At 43.7% G+C, this 16,948-nt stretch overlaps 1 protein-coding gene across 20 annotated transcripts in view; it reads left to right on the forward strand.

The window, feature by feature from the left end:
* LOC100679033 (RING finger protein nhl-1) overlaps nucleotides 1–16,137 on the forward strand; it is a 33,313-nt gene extending 17,176 nt beyond the window's left edge. For 6 of the 20 annotated variants that reach the window (XM_032597994.1, XM_016983705.3, XM_032597995.1 and 3 more), the window contains 12 exons: nucleotides 31–309; nucleotides 1,998–2,310; nucleotides 4,018–4,256; nucleotides 4,357–4,622; nucleotides 4,917–5,271; nucleotides 7,650–7,739; nucleotides 11,427–11,957; nucleotides 12,966–13,031; nucleotides 13,273–13,335; nucleotides 13,991–14,155; nucleotides 14,582–14,726; nucleotides 14,814–16,137. In XM_032597994.1, coding sequence (XP_032453885.1) covers nucleotides 31–309; nucleotides 1,998–2,310; nucleotides 4,018–4,256; nucleotides 4,357–4,622; nucleotides 4,917–5,271; nucleotides 7,650–7,739; nucleotides 11,427–11,957; nucleotides 12,966–13,031; nucleotides 13,273–13,335; nucleotides 13,991–14,155; nucleotides 14,582–14,726; nucleotides 14,814–15,527 — 3,226 coding nt within the window. In that variant the 3' untranslated portion in view covers nucleotides 15,528–16,137. Of the gene's footprint in view, nucleotides 1–30; nucleotides 310–1,997; nucleotides 2,311–4,017; nucleotides 4,257–4,356; nucleotides 4,623–4,916; nucleotides 5,272–7,649; nucleotides 7,740–8,237; nucleotides 9,178–11,426; nucleotides 11,958–12,210; nucleotides 12,430–12,965; nucleotides 13,032–13,272; nucleotides 13,427–13,990; nucleotides 14,156–14,581; nucleotides 14,727–14,813 lie in introns of those variants that run through there. The other 14 variants (XM_016983711.3, XM_032597996.1, XM_032597997.1 and 11 more) reach the window with 12 other exon arrangements.
* The last annotated feature ends 811 nt before the right edge of the window (nucleotides 16,138–16,948 follow it).

The following is a 16,948-nucleotide window of genomic DNA, read 5'->3' on the forward strand; positions in this document are numbered from 1 at the left end:
TACAGTCTCTGACGCTTTCAATGAACGCAGGAACTTCGATTACGAGGCGGGCGACTACTCGCGGCGATTGCGCTTTGGAATGCAGCAAGATCCGAATACACTGGTCGCTCACATAGCCGGCTACGGTGAGATCTCCATCAACCCCGTTCCTGGCGGCAATGCGCTGCTCGGTAGCTCGAGCAGTTTAGCGGTGCCCGGCGGCTCGGCGGGGCTCATGCGCAGCAAGAGCGACCATCGACTTGCCTCCCAGTACCGACAGCAGGACGACGACCGCACCCATGGCAGGAACCGATACGTCCCCGACTACGAGTGAGTATACGAGCGCCGCTCTCTACCCTTAGCCTATTGGTTTATTTTGTTTTTATTTTTGTACATCGAGTAGCTTTTGTCTTCGAGATAGTATTGCGTTTTTTTTGGTTTTCGAGGCAAATGTGCATCATTTTAGCTCTGCGCTGAGCTGAAAGCGTCGAAGGGGTGCCGAACATAACCTCAACGCGTGATGTTTGTGTACGTCGGGGCAGACGGCCGATCAATAATTTTATCTCGCAAGCTGTGTGGCCCGTGTGGCGTCGCGAATTTCACAACTTTGCGATGCAAAACGTAGTTTTGCAGCAGAAGCATCGAGAATTCGAGAACAGCGAAAAAATAGCTCGGTTTCGAATGTTGCTACTAAATGTAAACAATCGAAAGAGGTTAGCTTGAAAGCACCCCCGCGCTCGGTTTATTCACCTCAGCACAGAGCGAGTATATTTGCAATGCACGAGTATAGCGTTTAGTTATGTTTTTAGACGTGTAAATCCACTCGTGTGTATAGAAAGCAAGCCTGAATCGATTTTTGTTTCAAGGCCAAGCTCGACGCTCCTGTTGCTATCTTGAATGGGGATACACATGGATAGGGAGGGGGTGACTTATCAATACTGTGCACGTCTATTCCCCCATAAGGTTCATATAATCGCTCGCTCAAGCGTTCAACTGTGTGTTCATTCTGAGTAACGGGCTTATCTAACTGGGGAAAGTTTTCTCCCGAAAATCGATTTTCGAATAGTTTTTCTGGAGCATCGAGATTGACCTACTTTCGATGTTGTCATAGAATACATGTATTTTCGTGAGATTTTAGCACAATTTCTCATTTTTTAAATCTACGAATAACGTTTTAACCCAAGAAACTCGTCGCCGCAGTGAGCTAAGCTTCGGAGAAAATAAATATTCTAACAAACAAATGGCAAATATAGAATCATAGCAATAAAATCGAGATATAAACTCTTTGGTAGCCTTCCAAAGTCAATGCTAAACCAACAATCGATCTAACAAAAATACTAGAAAAAATAAACAAACGACATCGTTGCAATACACTGCACCATCAAGTTCAGCGTCACGGATAGTCGAAGTCTCCGACAAATAGACAATCCGTTGGAGTGCAGCTCGCGCGAGTTTTTTTTCGTAACAGCCCGTGATGTCCGTCAACGCTCTCTATATAGTTAAAAGGGCTTCGATCGCGCTGGCGTCTCTGCGCGTGCTGCGGCGGTTATTTTGGCGCGCCGCCAATTTCGCGCATACGTTTTTCAGAATGACCCACATATCCACTCTCCGACACACACGAGAGTTATAAATACGGAGCTTTTTCGGCTTATTTTTTCTACTCGGCCTCCCTCGCGCGCTTCTCTCCTCTTCTCGGCGAGAAACTGAAATTATGAAAATGTGCAGTTATCCGCAAAGTATACTCATGCATATGACACTAATCTCTACGGCGTCGGGGTCGTCTTTCATTCACCTGTTGTGTCCGGAGCCTTGCACCCGTGGCCTTGTGACACAGGCCTTTTTTTCCAGTCGAGAAACCCGAGGGAAGCCACACTACCCTTTACTCTCGCTCGCGAGCGAATTCAATTACACGTACCGGTGCGCGGCGACTTAAGCCAGGCCATTGCCATAGCTCTCATACGACTCTTTCTAGTCAAGGGCTGAGCGTCTTGATGATGTGTGTGTGTTTTCTTTTTCAGGTACGACACCCCGGAGTACGAGGCGCCTCGGTCGCGGTCGCGGTACCGGTCGCGCTTCATGCGCAATCGGGACGGCGAGGACTCGGACGGGGATACGCGCTCGACGGTGCGCTTCAACGCGCCCCAGGAACCATCGGCTCTGAGGGAGCGCGAGCGTGTGCTCGACACCGAGGACGCCTCGAGGGGACCACTCTCGGGCATCTTCAGGCTCACCGACTCGCCGCGTGTTATGAAAAAGCTCAACGACTGCGAGCGCGCCGGCAAACGAAAGAAGGACGAGCCAGCCCAGCAGGCCCAGCAACCGAAACCTCAGGTGAGATAAGCGATTATCCTCGTATAGTTGATTGTTTTTTTTCTACACGGCGTGATACAGGCGTTAAAGTGTGCAGAGATGCGTGTGTGTCCTCTCGAAGCGACCCTTTGAAAGATTCGATCATGACGATATCAGCATATAGTAGAATCGTTTCTAGCAGTGCTCAGGCGGTCGACTCAAGACCACGCTCGACGCGATCGTGCGGAACGCCACTAATAGCCGGCATATCGCTGTCTTTCTCATGTGTTGGATCTTCCTCGCGTGCGCCAAGCAATCTTCTGACTGACTACCCTCTCGCTATGATACCCGCTTATAGATACACTCGCACGCCTCTCATCGCATCGCAACGTGGATATTTTGTCAATAATCACTCAGTAGTCCATGAGTACAATAAATTATTTCAATATAAAGCTGTGATTGTCGTTGCTTTTACCCAATTGCATATTAGTGTACGACGATCGGATGCATATAGTAGTTATGTAGTTTTAAAACAAGAGCTTCAGATATGCGAGAATGAAAAATGACGACTCGTTTGTGTGTTTTGACAGTGAAAGAGAACGTACTGCCGAGTGTGTAAGACGGCCGATAATAGGAAAAGTGCCAAGCCAAGACACGAGACCGCGCGCACTCTCTATCTCACTGACAGCAAGAAAATAAGTTCGAATACGATGCTGTTTGGTTTTTGCGCAGGCGCCACACAAAGCTATCTCTCTTACCTTTTTTTTAACCGACTCTGTCTTTTTTTTTTATTGAAAAAATAGTCTGAGCAGTAAATACATAGTGTAAAGAAAATGTTGTACATAACAATTGATTAATTAATCAATCGCAAAATAATCATGTAATAATAATAGCAGAGCAGTACTTATTTCATTGGCCGCATGAGACGTGCACGCGGGCTGCCTCTTTTTCAGAGGATGACACTAATATCACTTTGCGGATATGCGATTCCTTTTTTTTAGTAGTATATAGTAGCTATGTGTAACGTGCACTCGTGCGCATATAGATATCATGTAGAGCGATTAAGTTTTCATGCATCACTCTTTCTTTTTTTCTATTGTACAATGATCATTAATAGTCTATTGAATTTTTTTTACTTTTTCATGTTTTGTACACCTAGATCTGTTATACCTTCGAGTCATGATTGTGAGAATGTTTTGTTTTTACTGGCTCGGCGCGCAATAAAAAAGGCGATTCGTTCAAGGAATGACTGTTACGTAGCGCGCTGCAACTGTACACTTATATATACACACGAGATAAACATTAATGTAAATAAGGAAAGAGTAAATAAAGCTCGGTAATTCGAGACTCTTAATCTGCAAAAATTTATCACTCACATATACTATCCAAAAGTAAATATTGGGAAAAGCTACGCTTCTATAGTACAATGAGTAAACACACGCACGGAAATCGGTACGTGCGTTGACTCATTATTAGCCGGCGGTAGGCACGAGCTTCTCTCTCTCTCTCTCTCTCTCTCTCTCTCTCTCTCTCCTCTTATCTCGCCGCCTGAATCAGTGCCTAGTCTCTCGAAGCTCGGGCCCGACACCGTATACAGTTTTTGATTTTTCTTTGAAATGGTAACAAGATCCTTGTACATAATGCTGAAATAAAACTCCGCGATTGTTGACAATATCTAACAAAATCTGACGCAATCATCATCATAACGAAAACGATACGATCTTTTGCGAATGGCTCGTTCGCCTGCAGGTCCAGCCAGTTCAGAGGAAGGCTGCGCCACCGGCGGTCGGCCGACAAGTCAGCGAGGACGACGAGATCGCCCGTATTAAGAAGCAGAACAAGAACGCCCCGCAACCAGCCGCCGTATCGCCGGTCCAGGAAACCCTCGAGGAACGACCCTCTCAACCGCTGGCAGCTCAGCAGCAGCACACACCTAGCCGCGAGAGCGAACAGGCCGAGGAGACTGCTAGGAAAACACCTATTTCGAGGTAACTTCTTCGGCTTGTTAATTGAATTATATGCGCGTTTGAGGAAGTAGCATAGACTTAACGAGCGATAATTAACGCTGGATTTCAAAACAATAAACAGCAGGCGAACGTCGGCGGACGTGCACGCGCCGGGAGGCCGCAGCGCCTCCTCGGAGTCGAGCACGAGCTCCGAGAGCTCGACCGGCTCCGGGATCCGCAGCACCGGCGCACCCTTCACCACCGAGGAGATGAAACAGAAGTACCTGTCGCGAGCCCCGCAGACCAACACGACCAACACGTCCACAGTCTCACCCTCCAATCAGAACTCGCCCGTCACCACAGCCACCAACGCGCCACGACCCTTTCAGAGCCGTTTTTTAGGTAAAGGTTCGTCTCCCCAACACCATATTTACGCTTATGCTTCGTATTCGCTTCCGTTTGCTTTATCGATTGCGCAACGGTATACCGTTTTTTCATCGATATTGACTCGCGCGCGCTTCGATGAAATGTCGAATCGAGCTCGATAAGAGATACACAAACGCAACGCTTCCGCTTTCCTTTTTTCGCGTTTTCGAGTCCGCGGAATCATCGAGTCACCGTTACGGCAGCGCGCTCGCTCGCCCGTTAGCCAGCGCGCGCATAAAAGTACCGGCTCTGACACTGTGCGCCTCTATAATCTAGGTAACCGCGCGGCGCCTCCACCGCCTCAGCCGTCCCCGACGAGTCAGTCGGGGCGCGAAGAGCCCAAAGCCGCCGCTGCTGCCGGCACCGTAGCTGCGAAAAAGGACGAGGACGAGGACGAGGAGGAGACCAGCAGCTCGTCCGAGGAGACCGAGTCCGAGACCGAGGAGGAATCCGAGACCGAGAGCCGGACCCCAGCCGCGGCCTCGGCGCCTGCCCTCTCCAACAGTGCCATGTCCAACCACAACCCGCCGAACCGCAGCGAGTCGGCGATGGCGCGAACCGACATCGGACCCCTACTGGCCCGCAGCGCCGAGGCTCGACGAGGCAGCAAGGAGGAGTCGCCTAGCACGAGGCAAGATTACTTGGCCATGGACGACGCGAGCGCGCTCCGGGACAACGAGACCAATCGCAGGCTCGAGTCCAAGCAGTCCAAGACGAGGTTTATCAAGAAGGCCGCCGGCAGACTTGCCATAGGCGTACTCGAAAACCTCTTCGGATGATGAGCTAGCGCTCGCGTTCATAACTCTGTTTTTTCTTCTTTTTTGTTTTGGATTGTTGTTGTTGATGTGGTTTTTACTTTGCTTCGGGGGGGGGGGTGCAATGACTTTCTTCAGAGCGATTTTTGCGAAGCTGAGAGAGAGATTATATAGTAGATGAATATTTAGAGAAGAAAAATAAGCGGATTTAGAACGACGCGGGATGTTTCTAAATTTCTACGCGAATATAATATTTTATAAGAGAAAACTTTCTATATTCTAGATATATCTAGATGGTCCGTTGTATGTGGATATTTTTAACACACGCAAGATGACGACGACGACGATTATTATTAACTGCCAATTTACGCGACTAGTGAGACACGAATTCGCAAGATTCTCATTCCTAAAAAGTAGCTGCTAACTAAAACTATCGAACGATGGTTGTAATCGAGAGGTGGAGAAAGATTTATTTTTTTGATAGAAAAATTATATATTTATTTATTTTTGATTGTACAAGCTGACGAATAAGATTCTATGCACAAGCTTTAGAAGAATTTTGGAATTCTTATTGATTGGCAGGAACGAAAGGATTTGAGAATCTTTATATATTTTATATACTTTATTTGAGTAGTCGATTACAATTATCGTTAACCACTTAACACATTCAAGCTTTAACCCGAGCTTTTTTCCATGTTATACATCGTGAGAGTTATTGTTATAACAAAATCTATTTACTTATCGTTTTACGTTTTTTTAGAAACAAAATTAACCTGATGAAGTCCTTTTTTGTAGTACAAATTTGTTATTGTTGTTCCTCGAAATTGGACAAGATGTTTACGCAGTATTAAATGAAATCTTTATTAGACAAAAATAATGGGCTGGTCCTGAAATTAACAATCTATATACGCTTGAATTATTCCTTTCACAAAAAGGGGCTTAACCGCAAGTCTTTAAGGATACTGAGCAGTAAAAATTCTCGCATCTAAAATGATTATTGACGATAGCTTTAACGAAATGTTGTTTAGCAAAGTTTATTTTCTATTTTATATAGTATATTATCAGCGACTTTGACAGTCGCTCGACGTTTCAAAATTGAAAAGAGAAAAATGTATGAAAATTCATATATTATTTTACTGCATAATAAATACTTAACTATCAACGAACTGGCTTGTTTATTTCGCCTTTGCCATTCATCGTCACGAAAAACATATATATTTTGGAATCTTGACTTATCGAAAATTGGCAAAATTGGAATATTACTGTGAAAAGTATCCTTAGAGACGAGTAAAAAAGTAAAGTACTCACCTAAATGAAGCGAGAAAAATATTCGATGTAATATTGTTAGACACAATAAGATAATGAAATTCTTGTTGTATCACGTGAATATATAGAAAAATTGACATATATATTTTAATTTTGCTAAAAGATAAATATGACGCTATTTTTTTCGTTTAGTAAAAATCTTGGAGCGCAAATTCGCTTCAACGAGTCATGATTCAATGGCACTAGCTAAATCATATAGTATATTATATATATATGTGTTAGGAAAGTACGAAAAATATCTATCTGCACATGAATTGTTACGAGATAATTGTTTCAGTGAACTATTGTCTGTTGAACGTCTGAAGGAATTATATTTTAGCAAATTAAACATTCCAACACGATAAAGATAACAAATATTTACCAAGCTAACCTTGAGAAATCTATCTATACAACATTGTGATAATTGTAAGAAAAAATGTTTAAAACTGTGAAAATTGTATGATCCATATGTACCAGGATGTAAGGACGACATAATGAGTTATCAATAAATGTGTAACTTACGCTGTTGTGATACGGAACGTCAACTTATTATTTTTCTTTTTTTTTTAATTCTTATTTACAAGTTATGTATCATTTAATCATAATTTTCACAGTTACGAGATCATTTTATTTATGCAAGCGTATCATTTCTTTCAGTTTTAAACATTTTTCTTGTTTTCAAGCCTTCTCTTAATTTATTAGACTTTTTGTTGAGCCCGTTTCTTTTTCATCTTTATATACGCTTTCCAAAAAGGTCGGATAAATTCAAGAGAATTCGTGCAATAAAGTGCGAGCGAGGTCAAAAGATTTTGAAGAGCGTTTCGCAAAAAGCTAAAACGTTTTCAAAAACTTAACTCACTCGCTGGAAAAACGTCAGCTTTTACAGCGCAGGTCACTTACATGTGCAGCAGGTCAGTGACACAGACTCTTCTGTTTGTTCCATTAACAGGTACGGCACACCGAGGAGTAGTCCAGCGCAATCCGTGACCTCGCCGACGAGCACGACCACGTCATCGACGCCCGGCGGCTACACCAGCAGGTTCGTAAACAACGATCACGACATTCACGACTATCTCGGTTCTAAATCCAGTAACCCCCTGGGTCATGGTGATAGTTCTAGGGCTGTTAGTAGTGGCCGTGACGATAAGGACGATGACGATCACGACGAAGACGACGAAGACGATGACTCGTCAGACGCGAATGATAATAACGATGTGAGTGACAGTAATATCGGAAGAGCCTCGTCGTCTTCGTCTTCGTCCAGCGCCAGTGATCGCGTTCAGGATGATGATAGGCCTCACGTTATTGTTCCTAGCCACGATAATACCGATGACAATGATGATGCTAATGAGAATAACGATAACGAGAATGATAACGATAACCGGAGCGCCGCGCGGCTACCGTTGTTACAAAGCACCGAGATTAGCGAAAAGTTAGCGGGGGTTCGCGCGCCGCCGAGACCACTCGATGATAACGGGATGATAACGAACGATTCTACTTCTACTTACGATAACGATAATAACGATAATCGCAATAGCACGAAGAGTAGCCCCAAGATCTTCGTCGAGGGCAAGCAATGGACTTCGCAGGAGGACAGCAACACCACCACCACCAGCTCAAAGATCCCCAATAACGACGAAGACGACGCGACGAGGAACGAAGACGACCGCGAGCGGAACAATCGCAGTCACTCCTCCGAGGGAACGAGCGAATCCACCAACTTGTCCAAAACCGACGACGATGATTCCGAAAGCGAGGCGAGCGATGACGACGTACTACCCGACAAGGACAATGAGAGATTTGAGACTGAAAGCAAAACTGCGGAGGCTGACGTTCCAGGGAAGCTTCAAGATAACGGAGACGAAGACGACGAAGAAGATGAAGATGATGATGATGACGATGATGAGAGTGATGAGAATGAGGGAGAGAGTGCTGTTGTTAAGCAAAATGGTTGGGCGAATGGTCACGACGAGACAGAGTCAGAGGAGGAATCGGAAGAAGACAAGGAAGAGGAAGAAGAAGACAGAACCGGTACAAAGAATGAAGCAACTGACGGCAATTCCAAACATTCATTTATCGACGATAACGTTCCTATAAAGTATCAAACGCTCGAGGAGCAGCAGAACCTCTTCGACGACAACGGCTGGGTGGTGAACGACGAGAGCCTCATCTCAGCCACTCAAAAGCCCATCATGGAGAACGGCTGGCCAAGCAAGCCCAACAACGAGATCAACAACAACAACAACAGCGACAACGATAACAAGACGACAAGCGAGAAGGAAGGCCAGTGGAGCATCGGCGAAAACGGCTGGGTGGTGGTGAGCGACGAGGAGAACGACAAGAGCCAGCATCAGGCCGCCACCGCTAACTTGGAGAACGTCGACGGTGCTTTGGTGACAACAGTGATGTCGAGCGCGCCGCTAAAACGAGACTCCCTCGAGGATAGCGCGAACGATACGAGTTTACCCATGCAAATGGTAACCACCGTCTTCTGTGTTTCCGTACTGTGTTGTAGCGTCCTAATCAATTTGTTTATGTGACTCAAACTCGATTATCTGACAATATTACAATGAGAGAACAAACAATTCGCTAAAACGCATTAACGATGTTAATAGCCCTAATTTTTTGGCGCATATACTTGTAATATACACGCATATAATACGCGCGTCTCCCGATAATCACTCTCGCGCGTGAGGAGGAGAAACTGGAATTTCAAGAGATAACGCAGATAACGAACGAACGATTGGCCAGAGATAATACGCGCTATTCTGTATTTCGTGAAATTCGAGATTCTTTTCTACGGCTCTCGTGCAGCAACGTGTGCATTATCTCTCAGCTCTTGCCCGAGCAAGAGACAGGACAGCAATGACGATGACATTATGTGGACGTTGCGCAACGGGGGACCGACTACGACGACGATTATAATACAATGGACTTTAGAGTACTGTTATGGTAGATACGCGATATATATTTATAGCTGCTCGGCCTTTTTGCATTTTATCTCTTCCCTATATATACTCGTATATTTACTCAAAGGTAATTGTGATAATACACGGTAGGCCGAAGGATGAAACCGCGAAAATATGATAAAGCAATCGATATCGTTCCTATTCATTGGCATGTTATATGTAATGTAATTTTTTAGTATTAATGGAAATAAAAGTGATACGATGTACTGTACGTTTGAAATTCGAATCCGAATAGCGAGGAAACAAATCCAGAGAACGGTTTTCGCGACTTCGTATGACTGTCGAACCTCGCGTTTTCACACAGACTGCTATTATGTTGCTCTTATTTAATGAACTACGTTTGAACGTATATACATTTATATAGTCGCAGTGCCTAGCTTTGTAGTGGATTTTTTACGTTGATATTATACACGTATATCATACTATATATGAACACCCGCACGTGTCCCTGATTAGTTTAGAGCCCAAGTAGTAGAGTCGCTTGATTAATACCAAAAAAAGGAAAGATACCCAGTGATACGAGAGGACAATCAGAGAAGAGAGCTTAGAGTCTTGAACGTCGTTCGTGATGAGAACAGAAGCTGAGTTGCCAATGAGACTGTTGAATAGCCCATGTGGAATTCAAAGTCCCATTGTCAGCTCTCAGCGATAAGACGAACCTTTTAAAATCAAGCATACACAAGAAACTTTTTTGTATATCTCTCTGTTCCTATCTTTAATATATATATATATATATATATATATATATATATATATATATATATATATATATATATATATATATATATATATATATATATATATATATATACTGAGCTTATTGCAGATATCAGTTTGTTGGTGTGGTAAATAAACTTGCATTATCGTGATGACAATATAGTAGTCGTGTTATTTATTTACCTCTCAAAAACCGTCCTCGATTCTATCGTTCTCTTCTTTTTTTGTTTTTCTGTCGTATACGTCACTTATATGCCACATAACACAATAGACAACAGCCAAAACCCACTCTCTGCGATGCCGCTTTTGTGTAGATATTCTCTTTTCTTCCTTTTATATATTATTTTTCATTAATTTTATCTCTATACTCAACGTCACTTTGTGGACTAATCCCATTGACTCTGGATGTAACAGACGTATTATCTATATACCAGAATTGTACACCGATTACCACACGCGAGAGATTCAGAAATCTTTTGTATCAAGGAATCTGCTTAATATCGTGCACTAACCCAACACATCGCTTGCTTTTACATAATATCAATCATTCACGACATCATTCAACGATGTAATACCGCGCTCATTTTAACAAATTGTAAATAAAACCATAATATTTATTTATCGCGCTCACTAACACGTTAGCAGATGAGTTGAAGTAGATTTCACGTTCGAAAGATCATTATATTTTGTTTTCAAACTATATACTTCGTCACTATATCGAATATTGACGAAAAGTAAACAGCTGAGGACCAGCTGGATCTTCATCATTTCATTGCATCGCCGCGCGATCGAGTGTGTCACGATCGATATAATTATAAAATTAACGCGTGTGTATAAATATGTATATCATACATGAGAGAAAAAAGTAAGCGAGTGGCTGCTCGGCGTGGGATAATCGGCGTATAATCTCCGGCCCTAAAGACTACTACTCTCCAGATCACGTCATAAACACCCAGAGTATCTAGTCCGCAGAATATGAGCCAGTAACGAGTGGATCTGTCTAACGCGTCGGGAAATCCTGGTGTTTGGCAACGTTTCAGGTTCCTGAACAAGAGCCGGAGCCAGGCAGCGATGGGCACGAGCGGCGGGAACAGCAGTCCGACCTCGGCGGTAGCCCCGAGCTCACCCCAGTCGTCGTACCAGCCGTACCACCGAGCCGATCCCCCGGAGCCCCTGGAGCTGCCGGGCAACAGCAGCAGCCAGGACCAGAGCACCCCGAGGTCGCGTTACGCGGCCCTGAAGGAGCGCCGGCAGAGACTAGCCAGGTCGCGCAGCAGCCACAACTTCGGGGGCGAGGAGCTCGACATCGAGGAGGATCCGCCCTCGCCGACGACCCAGTCGCCGAACGCCTACCTGGCGGCCAAGTACGGCGCGGGCTCGGAACTGGCGAGGAGCCGAAGCACCCACGCCCTCAAGTCCAGGGAGCCCAGTCCAGATCGCGAGCGTCCAGGCGCCGAGAAAGACGGCGCCGCGCTCAGCTCATGGGCGCGTTACCTCAAAAACAAGTACGGTAACCGCACGGCCAAGGACAAGGAGCCACCCTCCTCGGCCTCCGCCATCCCCTCCTCAAGGTAATTATCAAGTGTCACTCTCCTCCGCTCTCTTAATCGTCACCTTCTTCTTTCTGTATATATTTTCGTTGTACGTTTGCTTCCACACACGCACACACAATATCTCGGCGCGATGGATATGTGCGGTGTGGTTTCCGGACGCGCCGAGATTCACTTATTTGTTTTTTTTTTCTCGTTATTTTTTCACTATCATCTACTTATTACACGGTTGGAAAAATGAATGAATTCTAACACGTATTTTATCACTTTTCAGACACACAAAATATTGAATTAAAGTAAGACGTCGTTGAAGTTGAGTTTGCGTTCTGTTACCATTACTATTACTATTATTACCATTCACGTAAAGATAACTGTTTCTACTGTAACTCTCGCACTATAATAAACACAACAATCTCATGTTAAACATTACTATTATATACATAATAAACTGTCAAACAGGAATTTCAATAAAATATATGTTGCTAAGAAAATACAAGTGCAGTCGTTCAATTACATCAACATACTTTTGACTTAACTTCAATTAACACAGCCACTAATTTTTTTGACTTTATTTTTGAGAGAAAGAGAGATATATATTGACTATATTGACAAGAGAGATTTTCTAATGAGATTAACATCATTAATACGGTTGAGACTTTGCACAGAGAAATAAGAAAACACATTAACACATACGAATTGACTGGCATATTAGCGCAGAAGATTGTTACGACTAAGCTAACATTTTCATCTTTTTCCAACAGTGTATTATTATTTTATAAAAATCTAGTTGTCTAAGACTTAGCCTTATAAGACACATTAAAATTTAGTCAATGCACATAGCATTGACGGTCGGGCTGTAGGAAGAAACTGTACTGTTGGTAATGAGTCTTTGAGCTATAAAAATAATAATACGCAAAAGAGTAAAAATATTCACTACTGAAGCGTCATTAATTAGTCATCTCATCTCACACCACATGCAACTAAATGCAATGAAATGCAGTTTAAAAAAACAGTAATATTTCCTTCTAGACGCTTGGAAGATAAAATCAATGCCGTAGCTAATTCATTGAAAGAAAACAAGTATCGCGTGGGCGGGTAAGAAAATCCCCCAGTGTACCAGTGAAATAAAAACAATGAACAGTTGTAATCCATACATTACCAATAATTACTATGTCAACGTTAATATTCATCAATGCGTCTATTAACTATTATAGCCATCTATATCTTATCACATGATTTATTGTTCTTGATGTACATGTTTGATCAACGTTTTTTTTTCTTCTTTCGATCACGCCGATTCAGTCGAAATTAACAGATTGATATTATTCGTTTCTAGACGATTGGGAGATAAAATCAATGCCGTAACTAATTCGTTGAACGAAAACAAGTATCGCGTGGGGTAAGAAACTCCCCAGTGTATCCACCCCCTGTTGAAGAATTGGATATTCGAGCTTTTTGATGTTTTTTGACCGCTTTATTGTTTTCACACATACACACCGAAGCCTACTGTATAAAAACTAAACTCAAGTATACCCTTAAACGATGAGTCTCGATTTAGAGAAAAGACATTCTGCACCTGTGAGTTTTTTTGTGCAAAATGGGAGAGAAATAAGTGTCGAATTAATATCTGCGTTAAGAGTGTGTTTTTTTTTGTCGGAATCGCGTAGAAATCCATGGCTTATTTCATAAATTGCATACATGTACTGTTTCACGCGCCAAGATTTCTACCGGGAGTTTGCCCTGTTTTCCCAATAATACGAAAGAAAATCAAAGCCAACCACGCAGTTCAGACATTCGATTCTTAATCTATAGTTTCTAGTAGTGCTCCTTCATATCTGTATTAACATGTGACAAGAATAAGGGTGTGTCATAAACCAAAACTGACGATGTGGCGTGTAGAGTTTCTAATGACTTTGTTTCTTTCTTGTTGACGCTGTGATCTAGTTTTTCTTTCTTTTGGTTACAATAACAAAGTAAACGTGCGAGTGAGGAATAATATTGTTTATAAGCGAGCAATAGATATCGTGTGTATAATACAAGCCTGAATTTTGCAGCAGTGCGAGTTCAGCCTCGCGAAGATTATCCTTAGGCCTTCCTCTCAGGCACACGGGACAAGCCTCCTTCGAATCTTCTGACGACGATCAAAAAAACCCGTCAGGCTCCCCCACGTCCCCTATAGCAGCTCCCGCTATACCCGCGGCAGCAGGTTCCTCCACTAGGTAAGTACTCGATCTTTCATCCATAAACTCACACCTCTTACTACTAACTGTGCGCCGACACGCATTATATCGTTAGTCCGCGAAGTCGTTTGCGCGCGACGAAACAAAGAAAAAAGCGTAATTGTGCTACACGACCTTGTGCGCGCGTATAATCCGAGAGAAAACGAGAAAGCGTGTGCATATCGAATCTGAAATCTAATCTCGATGAAAATGGAGGCATTTTTGGGGCCAAATGGATTTCTGCTTAGACGGCACGAAATGCACCGAAGTCTTTCTCTCGCTTTTTCTCTGGGAACCGTGCCAAGATCTTGTATCGCCGATTTCTCAATTACATGCGCGAATGTATATAAGAGCTCTCGGTCGCGAATTTCCAATACCATTGCAAAAATGTACTATAACGCATTGTCGATTGTGTGATATCCGCAGGGGGCAATACCTGCTGAAGCGGCGGCAGCTGTTCAAGTTTGGGATGCGGGGGAGCGAAGCCGGATGCTTCACTTGGCCGCGAGGACTCGCGGTCGGGCCGGACAACTCCATCGTCGTGGCCGACAGCTCTAACCATCGAGTGCAAGTACGTATGGCCAAAACGATACCATTTGCTATTTTATTGTAATCATATGATGTGTAATATAACAACACTTATCCCATTGATCGGTAGGTGTTTGACGGTAACGGGAACTTCATGAGAGAGTTCGGCAATTACGGCAGTGGCGAGGGCGAGTTTGACTGTCTCGCCGGTGTGGCCGTTAACCGAATCGGCCAGTTCATCATCGCCGATCGGTACAACCATCGGATCCAGGTGTTCGATCCGTCGGGTCGATTCCTGCGGGCCTTTGGCTTCCAGGGTACGGCCGACGGTCGGTTCAACTATCCCTGGGGCATCACCACGGACGCGCTGGGTTTCATCTACGTCTGCGACAAGGAGAACCACCGCGTGCAGGTCTTCCAATCGGACGGCACCTTCGTCGGCAAGTTCGGCAGCTGCGGCTCGGGTCGCGGCCAGCTCGAGCACCCGCACTACATCGCCGTCAGCAGCACCAACCGGGTGATCGTCAGCGACAGCAACAACCATCGCGTGCAGATATTCGACGTGAACGGCCGGGTTCTCACGGCCTTCGGTTCCGAGGGCTCCGACGAGGGACAGTTCAAGTTCCCGAGAGGAGTCGCCGTGGACGACCAGGGATACATCGTCGTCGCGGACTCGGGCAACAACCGCATACAGATCTTCACCCCCGAGGGCGCCTTCCTGAAGGCCTTTGGCAACTGGGGATGCGCCGACGGCGAGTTCAAGGGGTTAGAGGGCGTTGCGGTCACCTCGGTCGGTAACATCGTTGTCTGCGATCGGGAGAACCATCGGGTCCAGGTGTTCTGACGACTATTCTTGATGCTGATTGCTCTCTTATCGGTTCTCTCTACCGGGTTTTTTTATCATCGCTATTATTATTATTCCTATTGTTATTTATTATTGTTCACTGCTCAAGGGAGGCCTGTAGTCGAATCTCACGGTCTCCGAGACCGCGTGTGCCTTATCGATATTTAGATACTTATATGTAGCATTTCGAAGAAGATGTCAAAAGAGCTCAATCCGAGTGAAAGATTTAGAATTTGCGGGAAAAAAACAGAAGTATTTTGGCTGTAGGCCCTCCTTACAGTAACCTTTTGAGATTATTGAATCACGTAAGGGAGAAAAAAAATCATGTGCCAATTATTATTTTCCAACGCTAGGAGGCGTTTACGCGGGAGGTTTCGTTTCTGTCATTGGTCTTTTAAAAGCGAAAAAAAATTTCATTTCTTTGATTTCTGTTTTGGTATGGATTTGAGTCGCGAGGAATCGCCTGAGTGTAATAATGCGCAGACACGCGTAAGCGCGACAACAATAACACTGTAACACAAAAGTAACGTAATTTAATTTGTACTTGAGGAATGACGACACATCGTTTGTACTGTTTGTATGCTTTAAATAAATTGTTGCGGGAGAGGTCGCCGTTGATTTTTTCTGCGTCCCTTTTCCTCCTCCATCTTCCCTTTAAGAAAAGTATCAAGTAAAAATAGCATATAGGATGTATAGAGCAGTGGGGTTTGGAAACAAAAGGTAAATGAGTCAATAAATATATAATTTATTAAATGCAATGATGAAATGGTGTAACAATGGGGGCGCCGGACGCGCGGCGACTTCTCGCGGGACGATCCGCCGCACTTATTTATATATATATATATATATATATATATATATATATATATATATATATATAATTAATTAATTAATTATCAGCGAAAAAAGACGGGCACGGCCGGAGGTAAATTGGCGCGCGCCCCGTCCGAGCCACCCCCGGATCGGAAATATATAGATAAAATATTTTCGTTATTTACAATATTAGTTGAACGTTAGTCGTTTAATAAATAATAATAAATAGTGGTATTATAGTACTTTTATACTTTTTTGTCTTGCCATTTGTTGTTGTTGTTGTCTTTGTTATCCTTTAATATAATCATTAATTTTTTTCCTTCATTTTAATGAATTAATTAATAGTACAATATAAGGTTCGTAACGAACGTTATACGTCTGCGATAATAAAAATATTAAAAGAGATGGAGCGTTGGTACTCGATATACTTAGATACTCGCTTATATAATTTTTCTCATTTCTTTAGCACTAGAAAGTTAGCGCGTATTATTATAAGTGATTCACGACGTCGCACGCCGAGCTTCGCATCGACCTTCGACGTTTTTCTTTTTCACTTTTTATCATTTAATTTTATTACACGCCGTTAATCTTCCTCATAGAGGAATCAG

This window comes from Nasonia vitripennis, chromosome 3 (assembly GCF_009193385.2).
Source record: "Nasonia vitripennis strain AsymCx chromosome 3, Nvit_psr_1.1, whole genome shotgun sequence".
Taxonomy (NCBI): domain Eukaryota; kingdom Metazoa; phylum Arthropoda; class Insecta; order Hymenoptera; family Pteromalidae; genus Nasonia; species Nasonia vitripennis.